We start from the raw sequence: 16,126 nt of genomic DNA on the forward strand, positions 1-16,126 counted from the left end.
GAAGAGCGACGCTTCTCCCGCAGTAGTCATGTCTCTTCACGTCCAAGTCTCTTTACATATTTCTTTTGTCCCCAAGGCAATATTATGGATGTGCTTAAAGAAGGGAAAAAAAGATGATCAGGCCTGTGATTCCGTGCATTCCAAATGATTGAATGTCAGTAATGTGGCTCGCTACTGTCTCATTCTAGAGTTTGAAGAACTCCTTGAAAAACATGAAGGACGTCGGTTTTGTTCAAATCAAGGTGATCAAGGCCAGTGACATCGCCTCGGCCGACCTGAGCGGTAATGACCCGGCAACTTGATTCATGCTCACCCACCCAGCTCTCTTCAATTAAGTGGTGCTTTTCTATTGCGTAGTTTACCGTTTCACGTAGCGACCTCTGTCTCCTAACCCCTCTCAGGCAAAAGTAATCCCTTCTGCGTACTCGAGCTGGGGAACAGCAAGCTGCAGACCCAGACCATCCACAAAACACTCAACCCGGAGTGGAACAAAGTCTTTACATTGTGAGTGGTGACTTTTTTGTGTTACAGTACCTCCTTGTGCTCTAGTCCTTGAAATAATTTGAATAATACGGAAATGCATGAAAACCAGCTCTTGTTTGGTTTGGCTAATTGTGTTTGTGATTTGACTGTGTCGACAGCCCAATTAAAGACATACACGATGTCCTTGTTCTGACGGTCTATAACGACGATGGGGACAAACCCTCAGAATTTCTGGGGAAAGTGGCTGTGCCTTTGCTCTCGGTGAGTACGGTGTCAAATTGCAGTGTCTGCCATATGCCTTCTGCCATCTTCACTGACGCAGGCATCGTTGAAGTATGATATTTGTGTCTTTGACTTGTCCTGTAGATTCAAAATGGCCAAGCTGTTACCCAGTACCTTAAGAAAGATGATTTAGCAGCTGCATCTAAAGGAACCATCTCGCTGGAGATGGACGTCATCTACAATCCAGTAAGCTCAGCCGTTAAGCTGACGGCACCTGTTTTCTTGATTATTCACCTTTCTCATGTTTACTTAGTCTTTCATCTGACTATCCTTTCTTTGGACAAGACTAACAAAGCATTTGCAGGGTTTACAGAGTTTGGAACTAGTGAAAGCAGTGATCAAAATAGCAGCATTGTTTCAAACTATTTTGCTACAGTAGTTCTCACTACTGATCGATTCAAATTAGTATTCTAAGTAATAAAAAGACAGTGCTAAATGGGGTCCTTGTCACTTTACTTGAAGAGAAGTTAATCTTGCCTAAAGTGGGTGTCGCTGCTATCCTCTCACTGCAGTAAGTATTCCCTAGACGTGTACTTATCAGAAGTGTCAGAAAGAGCTAAGTCTGAATCTATCATCTTCCTCAATGAGTATCTATTCTCTCTCTCTCTCTCTCTCTCTCTCTCTCTCTTTCTTTCTATCTCTCTCTCTCTCTCTCTCTCTCTTTTCAAATACATAGGTTCGTGCAGGCATCAGAACCTTTGGACCAAAAGAAATGAAATTCCTGGAAGACAATCCAAAATTTAACAAGAAGGTTTGTTTACAGACCACTAATATAATTAAAGAACACGTAAAACAATGAAGTGTAGATTTTCTTTTATCAATCAATAATATCAAATATAAATGTGTCATGACATAATCCACAGCTGTCTTCTGTAGAATACTGAAGAGATATATCCCAATTTTAGATTTGAATTCTATCCTGTTCTCTCGGCAGAGGTTTATGTTTGAATGTCTAGTATTATAAATAAGAAATAATTTTTGTAGAGTCTGAAAACTCAGATACTTTTGTGTGTTGAGTACGTGTTTTTGTTCTTTCTCCGATATTATTCCCTTAACTGGAGAATTCTCCTTGTCCTCCTGTTAGATTTTAGCTCGTAACATATACCGGGTCCGACGCATCAGCACGGCCATCCTGTACACGCTGCGCTACATTAAGAGCTGTTTCCAGTGGGAGAGCACGCAGCGCAGCATAATCGCCTTCGTGGTAAGTCAGTGGGCCATGCTAATGACTTCTGTGGGGCCCTCTAGGCATGATGGCTCTGGCGGCCTGTCCTTTCTCTTATTAAGAATTAACATTGTTTATCATAATGTAAATATGCATGTTAAGAATGGGTTCTTTTTACGTCATCTTTCAGCCGTATCTCAAAATCTCATGTGTCTTAATAATTGTGTGTGTGTGTGTTGGGTGGGGGAAGTTACATATCTATCTTTGCATGTATAGTTAAGTGTTTTTTGGATCAGGGGAATGGGGTTATTATTCACTACTGTTTGTTGTTTTCTGACATTGACACTCACCTTCAGTATAGACTCTACTTGACTGAGACATTGACTCATTGACTCTGATGTCTAGACGGTTGAGCCTGCATGCCAGATCCCTCTATGTGACCACTGGTCTGTGATGCCTGTGAGTTGTGGGCAGCAATCAGTGGATTCCATCCATGCTGAGTTGTATTATCTTTTGTTTACTGATCCTGCTGGCGCTTCATCCCCGGGGGACAGGCCGGTATGTGGACGCTCCTGCAGGCTGTCAGGCCCCCTTTCAGTGGGGGGTCCACCTTTCCTTTCCCAGCCCATACACTGAGGCGATCCGTTACATGAGCACGAAAGGGGGGGCTTTTCATATTCACCTCATTTGTTGTGCATTTGCACCACCCTGCTGGATGTTATTGCTCCTTCTATCGATGTTTTGGATGGAACTCCAGTTTATTCTCTCTTTTATGTGTTGCGCCATTGCTTGTGATCATGAAAACACGGGCGGCTTTCTTTGAAGTTCTTCTTATAGAGTATTTGAATTGGAAATAGTCCTGGTGAAGTCTAGTGGAGATGTAGGAAATTTCTCCTGTAGTGGATCTCTCTCCTGCCGTGGTGCCTACTGAAGTAAATAAATCACTTCCCTTTCATATAACCAAATGGAGAATTGAATACTGAACATCCCTGATATATAAGGCCGAAATGTTTGGCCTTGTGTTATGGTAATTGTGGAAATTATTGATTTTATAATCAGAACCATTCATGGAAATTTGTTTTGACATTTATTTCAAATGTGCATAAACGTAAAGAATGGATTGCTTGGTTAGGAGCGTAACCAGCTATTTTACCAGAAAAGCATATGTGCCTGCACCATGACTTGTGCAGAGCGTCAATAATCAGTCTGCATATGATGCTTCCATTTTTAGTAGCCTGCAGGTGGAGAACAGTGCAGGATTTAACTGGCTGTCCCCATTTTCAGTGGCAGGCAGGGATGAATCAGAGCAGGCAGCTAGTGTCTCTGTCCTCATTTTCGAACGCGAGGCAGGATGAACACAGAGCTCAGAAACCAGGCAGTGACCGTCTGTCCCTCCCCGGCTCTCCCCGTCTGTGACACTGCCCTCTCTCTCCACTCCGCACTCGGCCAGGGAGAGGCCAGCTGCCTGGTGGGAGGTGGCGGAGGTGGTGGCTGACCCAGCCGCGGAGCCGGGGACGGGTCAGTCGGCCGAGGGCGCGGGAGGCTATTTGGCCCCACCGCGGGCAGGGTGCGGAAAAGGCTGCCTAGAGGAGCCCCAGAGCCCTGGAGCCCCCTTGTTTCCCATCATGCAGCAGGGGCCTCTCTCTCTCTCCTTCGCTCTCTCACACCACGTGCCTCACCCCGTGTGTGCAGAGGCCGTGTGACACACTCCACCACGCCGCCAGAATATCACAGGCAAATGGTGTCTGGGAAATGAAAAAAAGAGAGAGCGAAACGCGAAAGGAGGGGGTGAGGGAAAGAGAGTGAGAGAGAGAGAGAGAGAGAGAGAGAGAGAGAGAGAGAGAAGGGAGATGAAGGAAAAGGAAATAACTGGTAAAGTGAAAAAGTCCACCTTTTGAAACCAGAGGACACCAGAGAGGTCTTGACTGTCATTACCGGCGCTGTGCCACGCCACTACCCACAGCAATGCCCTTGCCCTCGCCGGGGCAATCACATCAGAGGCGCCCGCGCCGCCACTCCCTCTCCCGCCAAGTCATAATTTGCAATTAAGTTTGTGTTGCGGAGCTGTCTGGAGCAACCACCACCACCCTGTGCGTTAATGAAAGCCCCCTCTTGCTTCTCTCTCTCTCTCTCTCTCTCTCTTGCTCTCACTCTCTCTCTCTGCTCTCCTCTCCTATATTTATATCTTTAGGCGCTGGTAATAAGGTAACTGAGTCAGACACTGACAGATGGCCCCTTCTTGCCTCTCAGATGTGTATAATTAGAGCGCTGTCTGTCTGCGCCTATCCTGCAGCATCCCAGGGCATCTGCTGCTAGGGAAAGTGCACACGGGTGCTAGAGAGCCGGCGAAGCTAGCTTTAATATACATTACAATGCATTATTTATGGAGGTGCGTGCTAGCAGGCTAGACCACGGCGACGCTCATGCAGTTTTAACACCTTATGCTATAGCTGTGTTATGTGTTTTTTTTTTCTTTTTCTTTATTCTCCGGGATGCTGTGGGTTTATCCGTGTGTGTGTGTGTGTGTGTGAGAGAGGCTGAAGCAGAGTCGATCACGTTCCGTGGTGGGCTGGAAAGTCCCTGAGGCCCACGCTCTGACCCCAGTGCAACAGCCAGTCTGCACACTCCGCACCCACGGAAAAAAAAAACGCTGCGTCTGACGGGCCAGAGAGGGATTTTCACATACCGTGTAATGCCCGGTGCAATGAAAGAATGTGTGTGCATGCATACTGTATGAGTGTGTGTGTGTGTGTGTGTGTGTGTGTGTGTGTGTGTGTGTGTGTGTGTGTGTGTGTATTGGTGGGTGTGTGTGTTGGTGGGAGTAGTTGCACACTGTGTATGGAGAGTATGTAGTAGAGTAAGTAGAGTAAGTGAGTAGAGTAGAGTGAGTAGAGTAAGTGGCATTCTAATACCGGGGGGAAAAATACTCTGCAGTTAGCTTTCCAGTTATTTTTTTTTTTTCAGAAAGATACTTTGTAAACTAGATATTTTAATTTTTAACTCCACAGCAGACATGCCACATTCAGAATTCATAAACTCAATTTCCTTGCTTATATAAAACTTCTGTTGGGATTGTATTTGGTCTACCACCTTGCCACACAATTTTTTTGTGTGCTGCCTCCAAGTTTTTTGTATTTTTTTTCATCCAAGTGTTGCAGTGTAGTCTGTTGCTGATTTTCATTGCATAATCTTTACTGTGTGGAGGGATAAACTTTACTGTCTGATGTTCTCTCCCTTCCCCACCCCATGGGTTCAGCTGTAAAAATAGTGCCTAATTAGGTAATGTTAAAAGAGGGAGGCTCACATGTTGAAGACAAACACCCAGCAAAAATCCTTGGAAAGCATCATCAGTGGTGAGCTTCGATGGGGACGAGAAATGGGGAATTTTTTTTTTATTCCTTGTTTATGCTTCAGTAATGAGACTAGGAAGTGCGCTTCTAAAGTTTGACAACTGCGTGTCCCTTTTTTTGCAAGAGAGAATGAGAGGTATGGAAACAGAGAAAGAGAGAAAGAGAGAGAGGGAAAGGGAGTGTGACAGCTAAAATCTTCATAAAATACTGCCTTTTAAATGCACTTTGCGAAAGACTACGCAAGATGAATGTGCCATACGTCAGGAGAGACTGCAGAGGGGTCAATCAGAGTTCTTTGGTGCACTGCGGCGGTTGGCCTGTAGATGGAGCTACAGCACTGCGGAAGGTGGCCCCCATACGCAGACAGCTGGGGAGAGTAGGCAGCGCTCTGTTGGCCCGCACACACGCAAACCAGACAGACAGCAACCTGAGGGGAAAGCTCCACTCCGCAAGAGCAATCTCCACTCGCTATCCTGGAGGAGAGAGGGAGAGAGAGAGGGAGAGAAAAATAGGTTGGTCGGGAAAGAAAAAATGATAATGATAAAGTTTTGCATCAGATGTTGAGCGCTGAGAGTACAATAGGTGGAACAGATTAGTCCAGTGTTGGAAATAAAAAGAAGTTTCAGTTGATTTTTTTTAAGGTGGATTTGGAGAAGTAGAAAGTGGGAGGGAGAAAAGTGGACGAGGAAGAATAAAAGATCATTTACACATGAAAGCTGATTTGGAGCTTTGCTGTCATTAGACTGCTTTAAGTATTTAAGTCGAATTAATATTTTAACATTTGAGGGTAGAGTGTCTGTCAGTAGTTTTGACTAGGTAGGAGAAGAAAAGAAACTTTATGTGTGTGTGTGTGTGTGAGAGAGAGAGAGAGAGTGTGAGTGAGTGACTGAGTGACTGAGTGAGTGAGTGAGTGAGGATGCACGTATTTGAACCATTTTTCTTTTTGACACTGCCAGGTAGCAAGCGGTTTAGACATCATTTGACAGCCTGTGAAATGCTGATTACCTCACATCACAGGCAGGAAAGACGGCATCTGATGAATGTTTGATGCGCTGCAGCTGTAAACACAGTTGGCAGCTGCGACGGACAGACCCCCCCCCCCCCCCCCCCCAACACACACCCACACACACACACACACACTCACACTCACACACATACAACACCACCACCCACTTCACAGTTTTTGTCATTTCTTGATTTTAACGCGGATGGAATCATCATCACCATCATTCCAGATGAGAGCTGGACCGGGTCAGTCGTGCGCCCAGGGGCCCGGTGTGGACCACCTGCGTGGCTGGTCTGGTGGTCCGCGCGGTTAACCAGCTGATCATCAGCGGCCCGATCAAAGCGATTATCAATGAAGCTGCAATTATTCGAATTAACACTGTCCCCGGGCAATAACAGGTTTCTCTGGGTACGCTGAGCAGGCAAGGACATAAAAAGAGAGAAAACTGATCTGTTTTGCTGCATTGCAGTTATGGCCAGGAAAGTTAAATGTGTGTTTGTGTGTGTGTGTTTGTGTGTCCGTGGGCATATGTCTATGTGCATATGTGCAAGCACGTGTGTACTGTATGTGGTGTGTGTCTGTATGAGATTGTGTGTGTGGAGTGTGTGTTCTTATGGACAATTCCGTCCATCTGTTTTAGTATGACGGTCCTCCTCTCTATATTTTCCCCATGAAAAGTAGGGGTTCATGGGCAAGGCCAGGCACGGCCCTGTAGCAGACTAACATACTGCGTCCCAAACCCCTTCCCCACTCCTCCACACACACACACACACACAGACACACTCACACACACACACACACACACACACACACACACACACACTCTCACTCCTCCTAGCCCTGACAGCTTGGGGACACGTCACAGAAAAGCTGCTGTGAATATGACAGAGGGAAGAAGAGAGAAAGATCCAGCGCTTGATGGTGAAAGGCTATATGTGTGTGCGCTTTTTCAACTCCTCTGCCATGGATTAATTATTAAAGGCAGGGACCTGAGCATCCACCGCCAGCAAGGAGAGGAAAGTAGATGAGAGGAGTGGAGAGGAGAGAGAGGAGAGAGAGAGGAGTGTGGTGGCGGGCGGCTGCCTTCAGCTTTAACAGAGGCAGGCAGGCTTGTTATTGAGATGTGATGTCACCCGGTGGCGTCCCCACACTCCTGGTGCTGCGTGCAGAATTTGTGCTGACCCCTCTGGACCCAGCTCTTATTGTGGAGACAAACAAGACTCTCACCGCCTCACTGCTCACCGCTGCTTTACATCTCTAAGTGTCTGTGTGTGTGTGTGTGTGTGTTACTGTTAGTGTGTGTGTGTGTGTGTGTGTGTGTGTGTGTGTATGTTACTGTTAGTGTGTGTGTGTGTGTGTGTGTGTGTGTGTGTGTGTTACTGTTAGTGTGTGTGTGTGTATGTGTGTGTGTGTGTGTGTGTGTGTGTGTGTGTTACTGTTAGTGTGTGTGTGTGGGGGGGTTATTATATTGCAAATATAGTGCACATATAACTTTTTTTCCATTGTGCAAACCAGCAAATGAAAGTAGTTATTATTCATCTTTTAAAAAGTTATTTCATCATCCTCTGCAGTAATATAAGTGGACGTGCACAGACGAGTGCTTTTGGGTTCTGTTGACTCGTTTTTGCTCTCTACCCTAATGCAGCGTGCTCCATGTTTTAACCCCATTGCAGTGGCAGCGTGGTGCAGTTATGACCATGGCTAATATCCCTGCCGCCCCCTAGTTACAGAGGCTGCCTAACATTCCCCCGGCAGCTGTGTGTGTGTGTGTGTGTACTTTGTTTGAGTTTGAGTCCCAGTTGGCCTGGCCTGACACTGCCAGCTTTAGTGTACCTATATGTGTGTGTGTGTGTGTGTGTGTGTGTGCATATAAAAGTGTGTGTGTGTGAGTGAAGCTGACACACGAGTCTGGCGTGGGCCGCGGGGGAGAAGGCTCGGCGGGTGGATCTGTCACGCGGGAGGTCGCTCAGTGTTAACGCTCCCGACACGGATTAAACACTCGGCACGGCGGCCGCAGAGACGGAGGTCGTGCCGGCCATCACTGACAGGACAGGCACCACGGGGCTCTGCTCCCCTCCGCTCTGCCCCGAGCTCCCCCAACTGCCCCACTCCCCGTGCCCCCTTCCCGCCCCACACCACCCTACCCACCCGGGCCTGCCCCTAGCGCTGGCATGTGTCAGAAGAGAGATAACAGGATGCCTACATCTCTCTTCTCCTCTCCTCTCTTCCTCTCAACTTCCCTTTCTCTTTCTCTTTCCATCACTCTCTCCTCCAGTCATACTTCCTCTATTCTCCTCCGTTCTCATCATCCTCAGCATCCTCTCCTTTTTTAGTTGCGCTTATTTACTTCCCCTGCTCCCTCTCTCTTCCCTCCATCTCTCCTCCTACTGATTCCCACATTAGCACTAATCTCCTTTCTCCATGTGTCCCTGGGCCCAGGTGCTAGGTGCTAGTGCTGCTGCTGCTAGCTAAATGACTACTTCACTACGCAGTCCCTCTTTGCTCTCTCTCTCTCTCTCTCTCTCTCTCTCTCTCTCTCTCTGTGGATCTGTTTTCTGAACCACCCAATCAGAAACACTTACCTGCACAGCAGCTGGAACTTCACAAATGCTATAATTCTCAGTTGACAGCTGTGGCATTTTGATCAAGTAGTATTATTTGTTGAACATGTTCTTTTATAACATTACTTTAAGAGATGCTTTAAGAAGATGCATTTTTAGGCTTGCAAAGGTTGGATAAATAACAGTTTATAAAGCAAAGCAAAAAGCAATGGAACTGAAAAAAAGTCTTAGTAGAGAGTGTGATATCCACTCTGGGTCTCTCTCTCTCTCTCTGTTTTTCTCTTTTTTTCTCTGTTTATCACTTGCTCTCTGACTAACTTTCTCAGTCTACTTTGCCCCGATCTGTGTGTGTCTGTGTGTGTGTGTGTGTGTGTGTGTGTGTGTGTGTGTGTGTGTGTGTGTGTACTGCGTATCACTCTCTCCTCCTCCTCCTACTCCCCCTCATCAGGCTTGAGTTGAAGGGATGTGAAATATTTATTCTGCACGAGCTCCGAGCGCCAGGCTTTGCCCACTCGCCCTCCACCTGCCCTGCAGAGCAATGCTATCTGAGCGCCTGTCCCCGCGCTGGCCCTGGCTCACCACAAATTACATGTCTCATTGCCCTGCGTTACGGCCACAGCAGCAGCAGCAGCGGCGGCGACCGCGGCGGTAGTGGTAGCAGTGGCGTCGGAGCAGACGCTCACCACAACACCACCCCCCCCCCCCCCCCCCCACGCCACCCTCTCCACCACTGCTGCTGCTGCCGCCGCTGTACTTACTGCCAGGGCCATCACCAGCCAGCGGTAGCCCTCGGCCACACGTGCGCTCTGTCTCTCTGCATTGTCTCTCTTTCCCTCTCTCTTTCTCTGCAGCACTCTCTCTCTCCCTCTCACTGCCTTTCTCTCTCTCCCGCTCTCTTTCCACTCAGATACAGCTCTCATTCTCTATCTCAGGCTCTCCTTTTATACCACCTTTTTGTGCCTTTCTCCGTCTTTCCATTTTCTCTCTCTCTCTTTCTCTTTTATTATCTATCGTTCCGATTTTGTATTTCTTCCTTACTTTCCTTTCTTCCTTCCTTGTTTCTCTCTGTCTTTCTTTCTTTCTCTAGTTCAGGTAAAAACTGGCTGCATGCTGGAGCCACTGGGCTCTTTGATTCATTATTAATATCATTTCTGTATCTTAATTGAGAGACCAAATGCAGATTAATCCATATGCCCTTGATTTCACCCAGAGGGAAAAAAAAAAGAAAATGGAAAATGGAAAAAAATATAGTATATGTACACTTACTTATTTTTTAACGAAGAAAATAGTGACAATTATGCAAGGACTTTCTTGTCTTCACATTTTTGTTCCTCTCCATTAGATTCACTCTCCTACTCACACACACACACACACACACACACAAAGACAGAAACATGCACACACACACACACACACACACACAGACACACACACACAAAGACAGAAACATGCACACACACACACACACACACAGTCTCCCCCGCAGCCTTTAGTCAGCCTTGTTAAAGTCGTTTGGATATGTTCATAGAGGTTGGCAGGCGGCCACGGCTCCTCTCTCTGACCCCTCGCGAGGCTGGCTGGTACTGGCCGCTTTGTTTCTCTCCTCGGCTACCGCGGCTTTCCAAGTGCAACGGGAGATAAATGTGTGAGTAGGGCAGCCGAGCGAGATTATTGATCCCCCCTTATGTTTTAGTTAGGAGCCGTTCACTCAGACACAGGACATTCGCATAATAGATCCACTGCCACTTTACACACACACACACACACACACGCACACGCACACACACATGGACATGCACCCGAACACACACCAACAGACATGCACTCACTGTCAAATTCTATGTTCCATACATTTGCAGAGTGAACAATCGGTCAAGCATCACCCGAGTGAACATGCACAGGCTCCTAAGCAACATATATTTGGGGCGACAAACAGTCTGTTGTATGGAAGTCTTGAGCTGTTACTGTCTGTTGCTAGATGTTGGTAACTACATCTTCAAGTTAGATGTTGGTAACTACATGTTAGCGAAAAAGCGACTGTGCCTGGATTGATTTGAAAATGGCACTTTCTCTGTGGCATTTCCTGTGGTAAGCCCTCATCTGTAAAAAGGCTTCCATTACGCCCGTTGTCCTTTTGGGCCAGCTCATCTACTGCCTGCTCTGCTCCTGCTGAATATCATAATGGCATGGTGTGAGTAGTGGGGGGTGGAGGGAGAGAGAGAGGGATGGGAAGGAGGGAGGGAGAGACGGGATATGAGGCTGTTTAGTCCCGCTGTGCCACGCGTTTACTTTCACCCGTGGACGCGGCGCAATCGCTACCCAGTACTCGAGAGTTCTGTTTAGTCTGTCAGCAAGCAGTCTCTCATTTGCCTCCCTCATTCTCTCTCCCTCTTTGCTCTCTCTCTCTCTCTCTCTCTCTCTCTCTCTCTCTCTCTCTCTCTCTCTCTCTCTCTCTCTCTCTCCACCCTCTTCCCAGTTTAATCAATTTGCAGGATTGTATAAACTCCTATTGAGTGCATCTTTGTCCTTTTGTTCCGATCATGGCACCCTCCTCTTCTCCCTTTGGGGTGGTGGTGATGGTGTGGGTGGGTGGCATGTTCTGCCATACCAGCTCTCGGCTCCAGGAGTTGTTTTATTCGCACTTTTAACCGTTGAGTGCTTTATTATTAGGTCCTCGGATTGCGCAGGCCAGGGGGATGTGGTGTCTGGAGGAGGAGGAGGAGGAGGTGGGGGCCAGGCGAGTGGTGGCGTGGTGAAATGCATTTAGCGCGCGGATCATATTAACGACGCCATAAAACAAAACTGTCAGGGCCGTTCTTAACCCCAGACTGGCAGAGTGTGGCCCAGCCCGGGGGTCGGTGCCTTCTGCCGGCTTGTTACAGGTGTCTGGGGGGGGGGCATCTCCATCACCTACTCTCAGGAGCGCTAATAGTTTTATTAATTCATCCCGCACCCCTTCTGCGACACTCCATGCATAATCATGTAGGCATTTTTCAACTAAATGGGGCTTTTTCCTCCAAAGGAGGTGGCCTCGTCCAGACATCGCTCTCGTCCCCTGCGTGTGGGGGGACCTGTTCAATTAGGAAGTCGTTCGTTATCCCATCCCTGCATCCCCATCGCTATCCCTTGTTGTTTCTGGACAAAAAGTCGAGGGAGCCCTCCATTATGGCTTCACTGTTTTTCTTTTTTTTTACTGTTTGTTGCTTTAATTTGCGTCGGTGGCTGTGAGTGATTGTTTTAGCGCCCCGGGTAAGGTGCTCAGGATGGTGGTCGTTGGGGGGGACTCGAGGGTTCTCTTTGTCGCATTTAATTTGATGAGTAATAAAACATTGCAGTGCCACCCCACTGCCCCCCCCCCCCCCCAAGTCCCGAAAAAAAAGGGAGCCTGAAGTTTGAGGCCAATTAAAAAAGGTGGATTATTTTCAATATAAATTCTACTCTTAAGCCTGTCAGGTTGCACTTTGTCCACCCCTTCCTTTAATCACTCACGCTCCTCCGCTAATAAAACATAAACCACTTAGCGGGGAATTAGTTACGTCTCCGTTTCACGGGAGCAGTGGAGAATGTGAGGAGACAGGGTGGGTGTGTGGGTGTGTGTGTGTGGGGATGTGGAGAGATGGAGGTGGAGGAGGAGCGACTCCACCAGCGCTCATTAGCGAGGGCTACCTGACGTGTTCTCCAGCGCCGCCGTCTGCGTGCCTGAGCAGGGAGGAAGCTCCACGCAATGGCTCTCCCAGATGTTCGCTGCTACATTTTTATTAGTGAATGAAAAAAAAGAGAAAACAGATAGAAAAGCAGCCGTGTAAGTCCACCCCACCACCACCACCACACACACACACACACACACACTTACACATACTGACTGACACATCACTTGGGAGGAATGCTGGGAGATTTCTTCTGACAGGTTTAGTTTATATCCTCATTTAGACGACGGGTTTAGACACAGCGCATTATATTTTTTTCCACACGCTTTTATCTTGTCCACCATGCTCAGCGCGCTTATGCTGTGCTGAGAGGGAATTTGCATTAGTGGGCGATTATGAATACCTGTGACAGATCCTCTCTCTCTCTCTCTCGCTCTGCGCTGGCTCCCCGGGTGGAAATGAATTGGCTCCCTCTGTTGACTTGTGCGAGAAGACGAAGACCAGGCAATTAGACTTTAGTGGTTAATGTAGCAGCTTTCGCGGCGAGGGCAGAGCTGGGTTCAGCATTCCTGCTGGGCTGATGTCAGTTTCCAAGCACACAGATTTTTTTTTTCTCTCTCTCTCTCTCTCTCTCTCTCTCTCTCTCTCACTTCTGCCATCTCACTGTTTGCTTTCAGTAGAAGGTGCTGTGCTATGGCAGACTAGGTGTCTGCTAGCCTTACCGAATTCCTCAGGGGTGAAAGATATCACCCCCCTGGGTCTGTTCATGGGAATGGATGTGACAACACATGACCTAGGTTACTGGGAACCAGAGGGGATCTCTCATATTAGCATTCATCACCTGGGCTCTGCCTCTGTGTACGTGTGTGTGTGTGTGTGTGTAATTAAATCTGAAATATTTACCAGAATTATTGTGCATACTTATGCTGAACATGTGTGAATATCTGTTTGTGCCTGCTATTAACATGCACATTAAACACTCATACACCCACACACACACCCACACACACACACACACACAGGGCGAGTGATGATGCTTGGGTGCATTAAGCACACCTCTTATTCGCCTTGCAGCTGAATGGTGAATCCACTGCTGTCCCTGTGACTATGGCACAAGGTAAAGGCAGCCTGGAGCACACGCAAACACACACACACACACACACACACACACACACATACACACACACACACACACACACACACACACACTGGACCTGGGTCTGAGGTGACATGAACAGGCTGCTCTCTACAGAGCCACAAGCACAGGCCTTTGGGCTTGTTTGGTGCTCAGCATAACCCAGCACTGAGTCAGACATATGGACTCTAACAAGCCCCTCTCATACCAACAGAGAGAGGGGAGAAAAACACACCAGCGGACTGTACAGGTGTGTAACTGAGCGTGAGTCATTTTGCACTAAGTCGTGGAGTGCGCAGATAAATACTGTTTTAACGTGAAAGGTGGCGGATTATGCACGTCCGCTGTTTAGTGGGAAACGTTCGCCGGTTAAGTGCTCCGGGTCCGCTTCCGCACACGTGGAGAATGTTAATGTAAGACTAATGGAGAACCACGCCGTCCTATACTGTACAATCATGATTGCTCCCCCGCATAATTGATTCTTGGGAATGACAATGAGATTCATGGAGCATCTAAAAACACCCCCCCCCACACACACACACACTCTCTGTTTCTTTCTCTCTCTCTCTCTCTCTCTCTCTCTCTCTCTCTCTCTCTCTCTCTCTCTCGATTTTCTTACTTATTGCCTCCATCCGTCGTCTTGTTTTGCAGTCACCTTGCCGGCATGATCCTCCTTTCATATCGTCTGATAATTTCCGTCGGAGGCACCCTCATTAGGTTGTCACTAAATGGGTTTAAATGCGCCGCTGTCCAATTAGTGCGCCGCTGTGAGCTGCAGTGGGTGTTAGGACGCGCTAAACGCCGTTCCCCTTTTACTGAATTATGAAGGATTATTCGTTCCACACAATCCATCTTCCCCCCCCCCCCCTTTACTACAGTCAGCCAGAGGTAGGTAAGTGTCTGCAAATGTTTTCCCCCGTTGCCCATATCTGGCCAGTTCCAGGCAGATGGGAAGCATAGGCTATTGATTTGGGGATACACTCTCCTCGTAAACCTATGTGTTAGAACAGCTGAAGAACTCAGTGATCACTTTGCATCAGTGGCATTTGTGTCAGTCAGTGTAAGTGGGATCTGTACGCATTATATTGTTTCCCTACACAACAGCATGTTCTCTGTGTATGTCGACAAATGCATGTGCACACACATATGCACATAAGGTTGTTTGCCTGTGTTAAGAAGGGTAGTGTGTTAGACCTGGGTATGTGTTATTTTATGAGCTTGTATATTTGCATGGGTTTACATATGTGATTGCATCTGAGTGTGTGTGTGTGTGTATGTGTGTGGGGCCAGGTGTGTGTGTGTGTATGGACGGGGTGGGGGCGTTGTCACATAAGCATCTGAATTATATGTGTGAGAGGACATATGTTGCTGTGATTGCATGTTTGAAACCATTCATGTTTGTGTGTGTGTGTGTGTGTGTATGTGCGCATGTGTGTGATGTCTGGATGTCATTCCCATGAGACATAGCGGTTCACGCTGTGCTCAGGGCAGGGCTGCACTCGTGAGGCCGACTCGGGAATGTATTACGTATTGTGTGGTACCATGTGGATTCGTGACATAACGGTGTGTGTCCTTTCTCTCTCTCTCTCTCTCTCTCTCTCTCTCTCTCTCTCTCTCTGCAGATCTTTGTGCTGACCGTGTGGCAGTTGGAGCTCTTCATGCTGCCTCTCTTCCTGCTCCTGCTCATCGCCTGGAACTACTTCCAGAACACCCCGGGGGCGGTCAGCCACAGTCAGGACCTGGTGAGTGTGTGGCCAGCCAGCCAGCCAGCCAGGCACACGCGACCCTGCCCTCCCTCCCACCATCTCCCCATGCCGCCGCCCACTCAGTGCAATCTGCTGGGTGACGCCATTGAAATGAGTCCCCCCCCCCCCCCGCAAAAAAACACACACGCGCATACACACAGACACACACACACACGCGCGCGCGCGCGGGCACATACACGCACACACCCAAAAAATGCACACATACAGTATGCACATTCATTCTCACTCTCTTTCTCACACATAGTATGTAAAACACACACAAATACATACCACACTCATTGCATGTAGCAGGTTCAGTCTCACCACAAAAACATGAAATCATTTATTTCATGATTGTCTGCATGATTATTAACATCACACAGAAAAACGCAGACAATCCTCGTCCTAGCCACACTGACAGCGCAGCCCGCGTTTGAGGCAGTGTCCGGCTGACACGTCTCAGATGGTATTCATGTCTGTGTCCTGTCAGCAGGGTTGAAGGACACGCGTTCCTCTGCACCTCTTTTAGGGAAGGTCGTCACTCTTTACACTCGGGCTATGACCCCCTCTCCATGCGCGTGGAGTGTCATCTCTGATCTGGGGGCTTGTGTCGCGTGGCCGGCCTGCAGTGCTGCTCCTCGCGGGGACAGTAGCCCAGTCCTGTGGCTACTGCGTCACTGGCTGTGGGGCAGACATGCTACACCCCCACCCACCAACATCAACCCCCCCCGCAACCCCCCCGAGTGGCACTC

General features: G+C 48.1%; 1 protein-coding gene across 1 annotated transcript in view; it reads left to right on the forward strand.

Annotated features, from left to right (window-relative positions):
- The window catches only part of mctp2a (multiple C2 domains, transmembrane 2a), a 52,624-nt gene that overhangs the window by 24,408 nt on the left and 12,090 nt on the right, over positions 1-16,126 (forward strand). The window contains exons 12-18 of the mRNA XM_076262342.1: positions 189-282; positions 402-504; positions 642-744; positions 850-951; positions 1,442-1,516; positions 1,850-1,969; positions 15,252-15,371. Coding sequence (XP_076118457.1) covers positions 189-282; positions 402-504; positions 642-744; positions 850-951; positions 1,442-1,516; positions 1,850-1,969; positions 15,252-15,371 — 717 coding nt within the window. The remainder of the gene's footprint in view (positions 1-188; positions 283-401; positions 505-641; positions 745-849; positions 952-1,441; positions 1,517-1,849; positions 1,970-15,251; positions 15,372-16,126) is intronic.

The sequence above is a fragment of the Alosa pseudoharengus genome, unplaced genomic scaffold (assembly GCF_046254945.1).
Source record: "Alosa pseudoharengus isolate Yale_2024_CS ecotype anadromous, Long Island Sound unplaced genomic scaffold, YU_APseudo_1.1 YU_APseudo_1.1_scf_10, whole genome shotgun sequence".
Classification (NCBI taxonomy): domain Eukaryota; kingdom Metazoa; phylum Chordata; class Actinopteri; order Clupeiformes; family Clupeidae; genus Alosa; species Alosa pseudoharengus.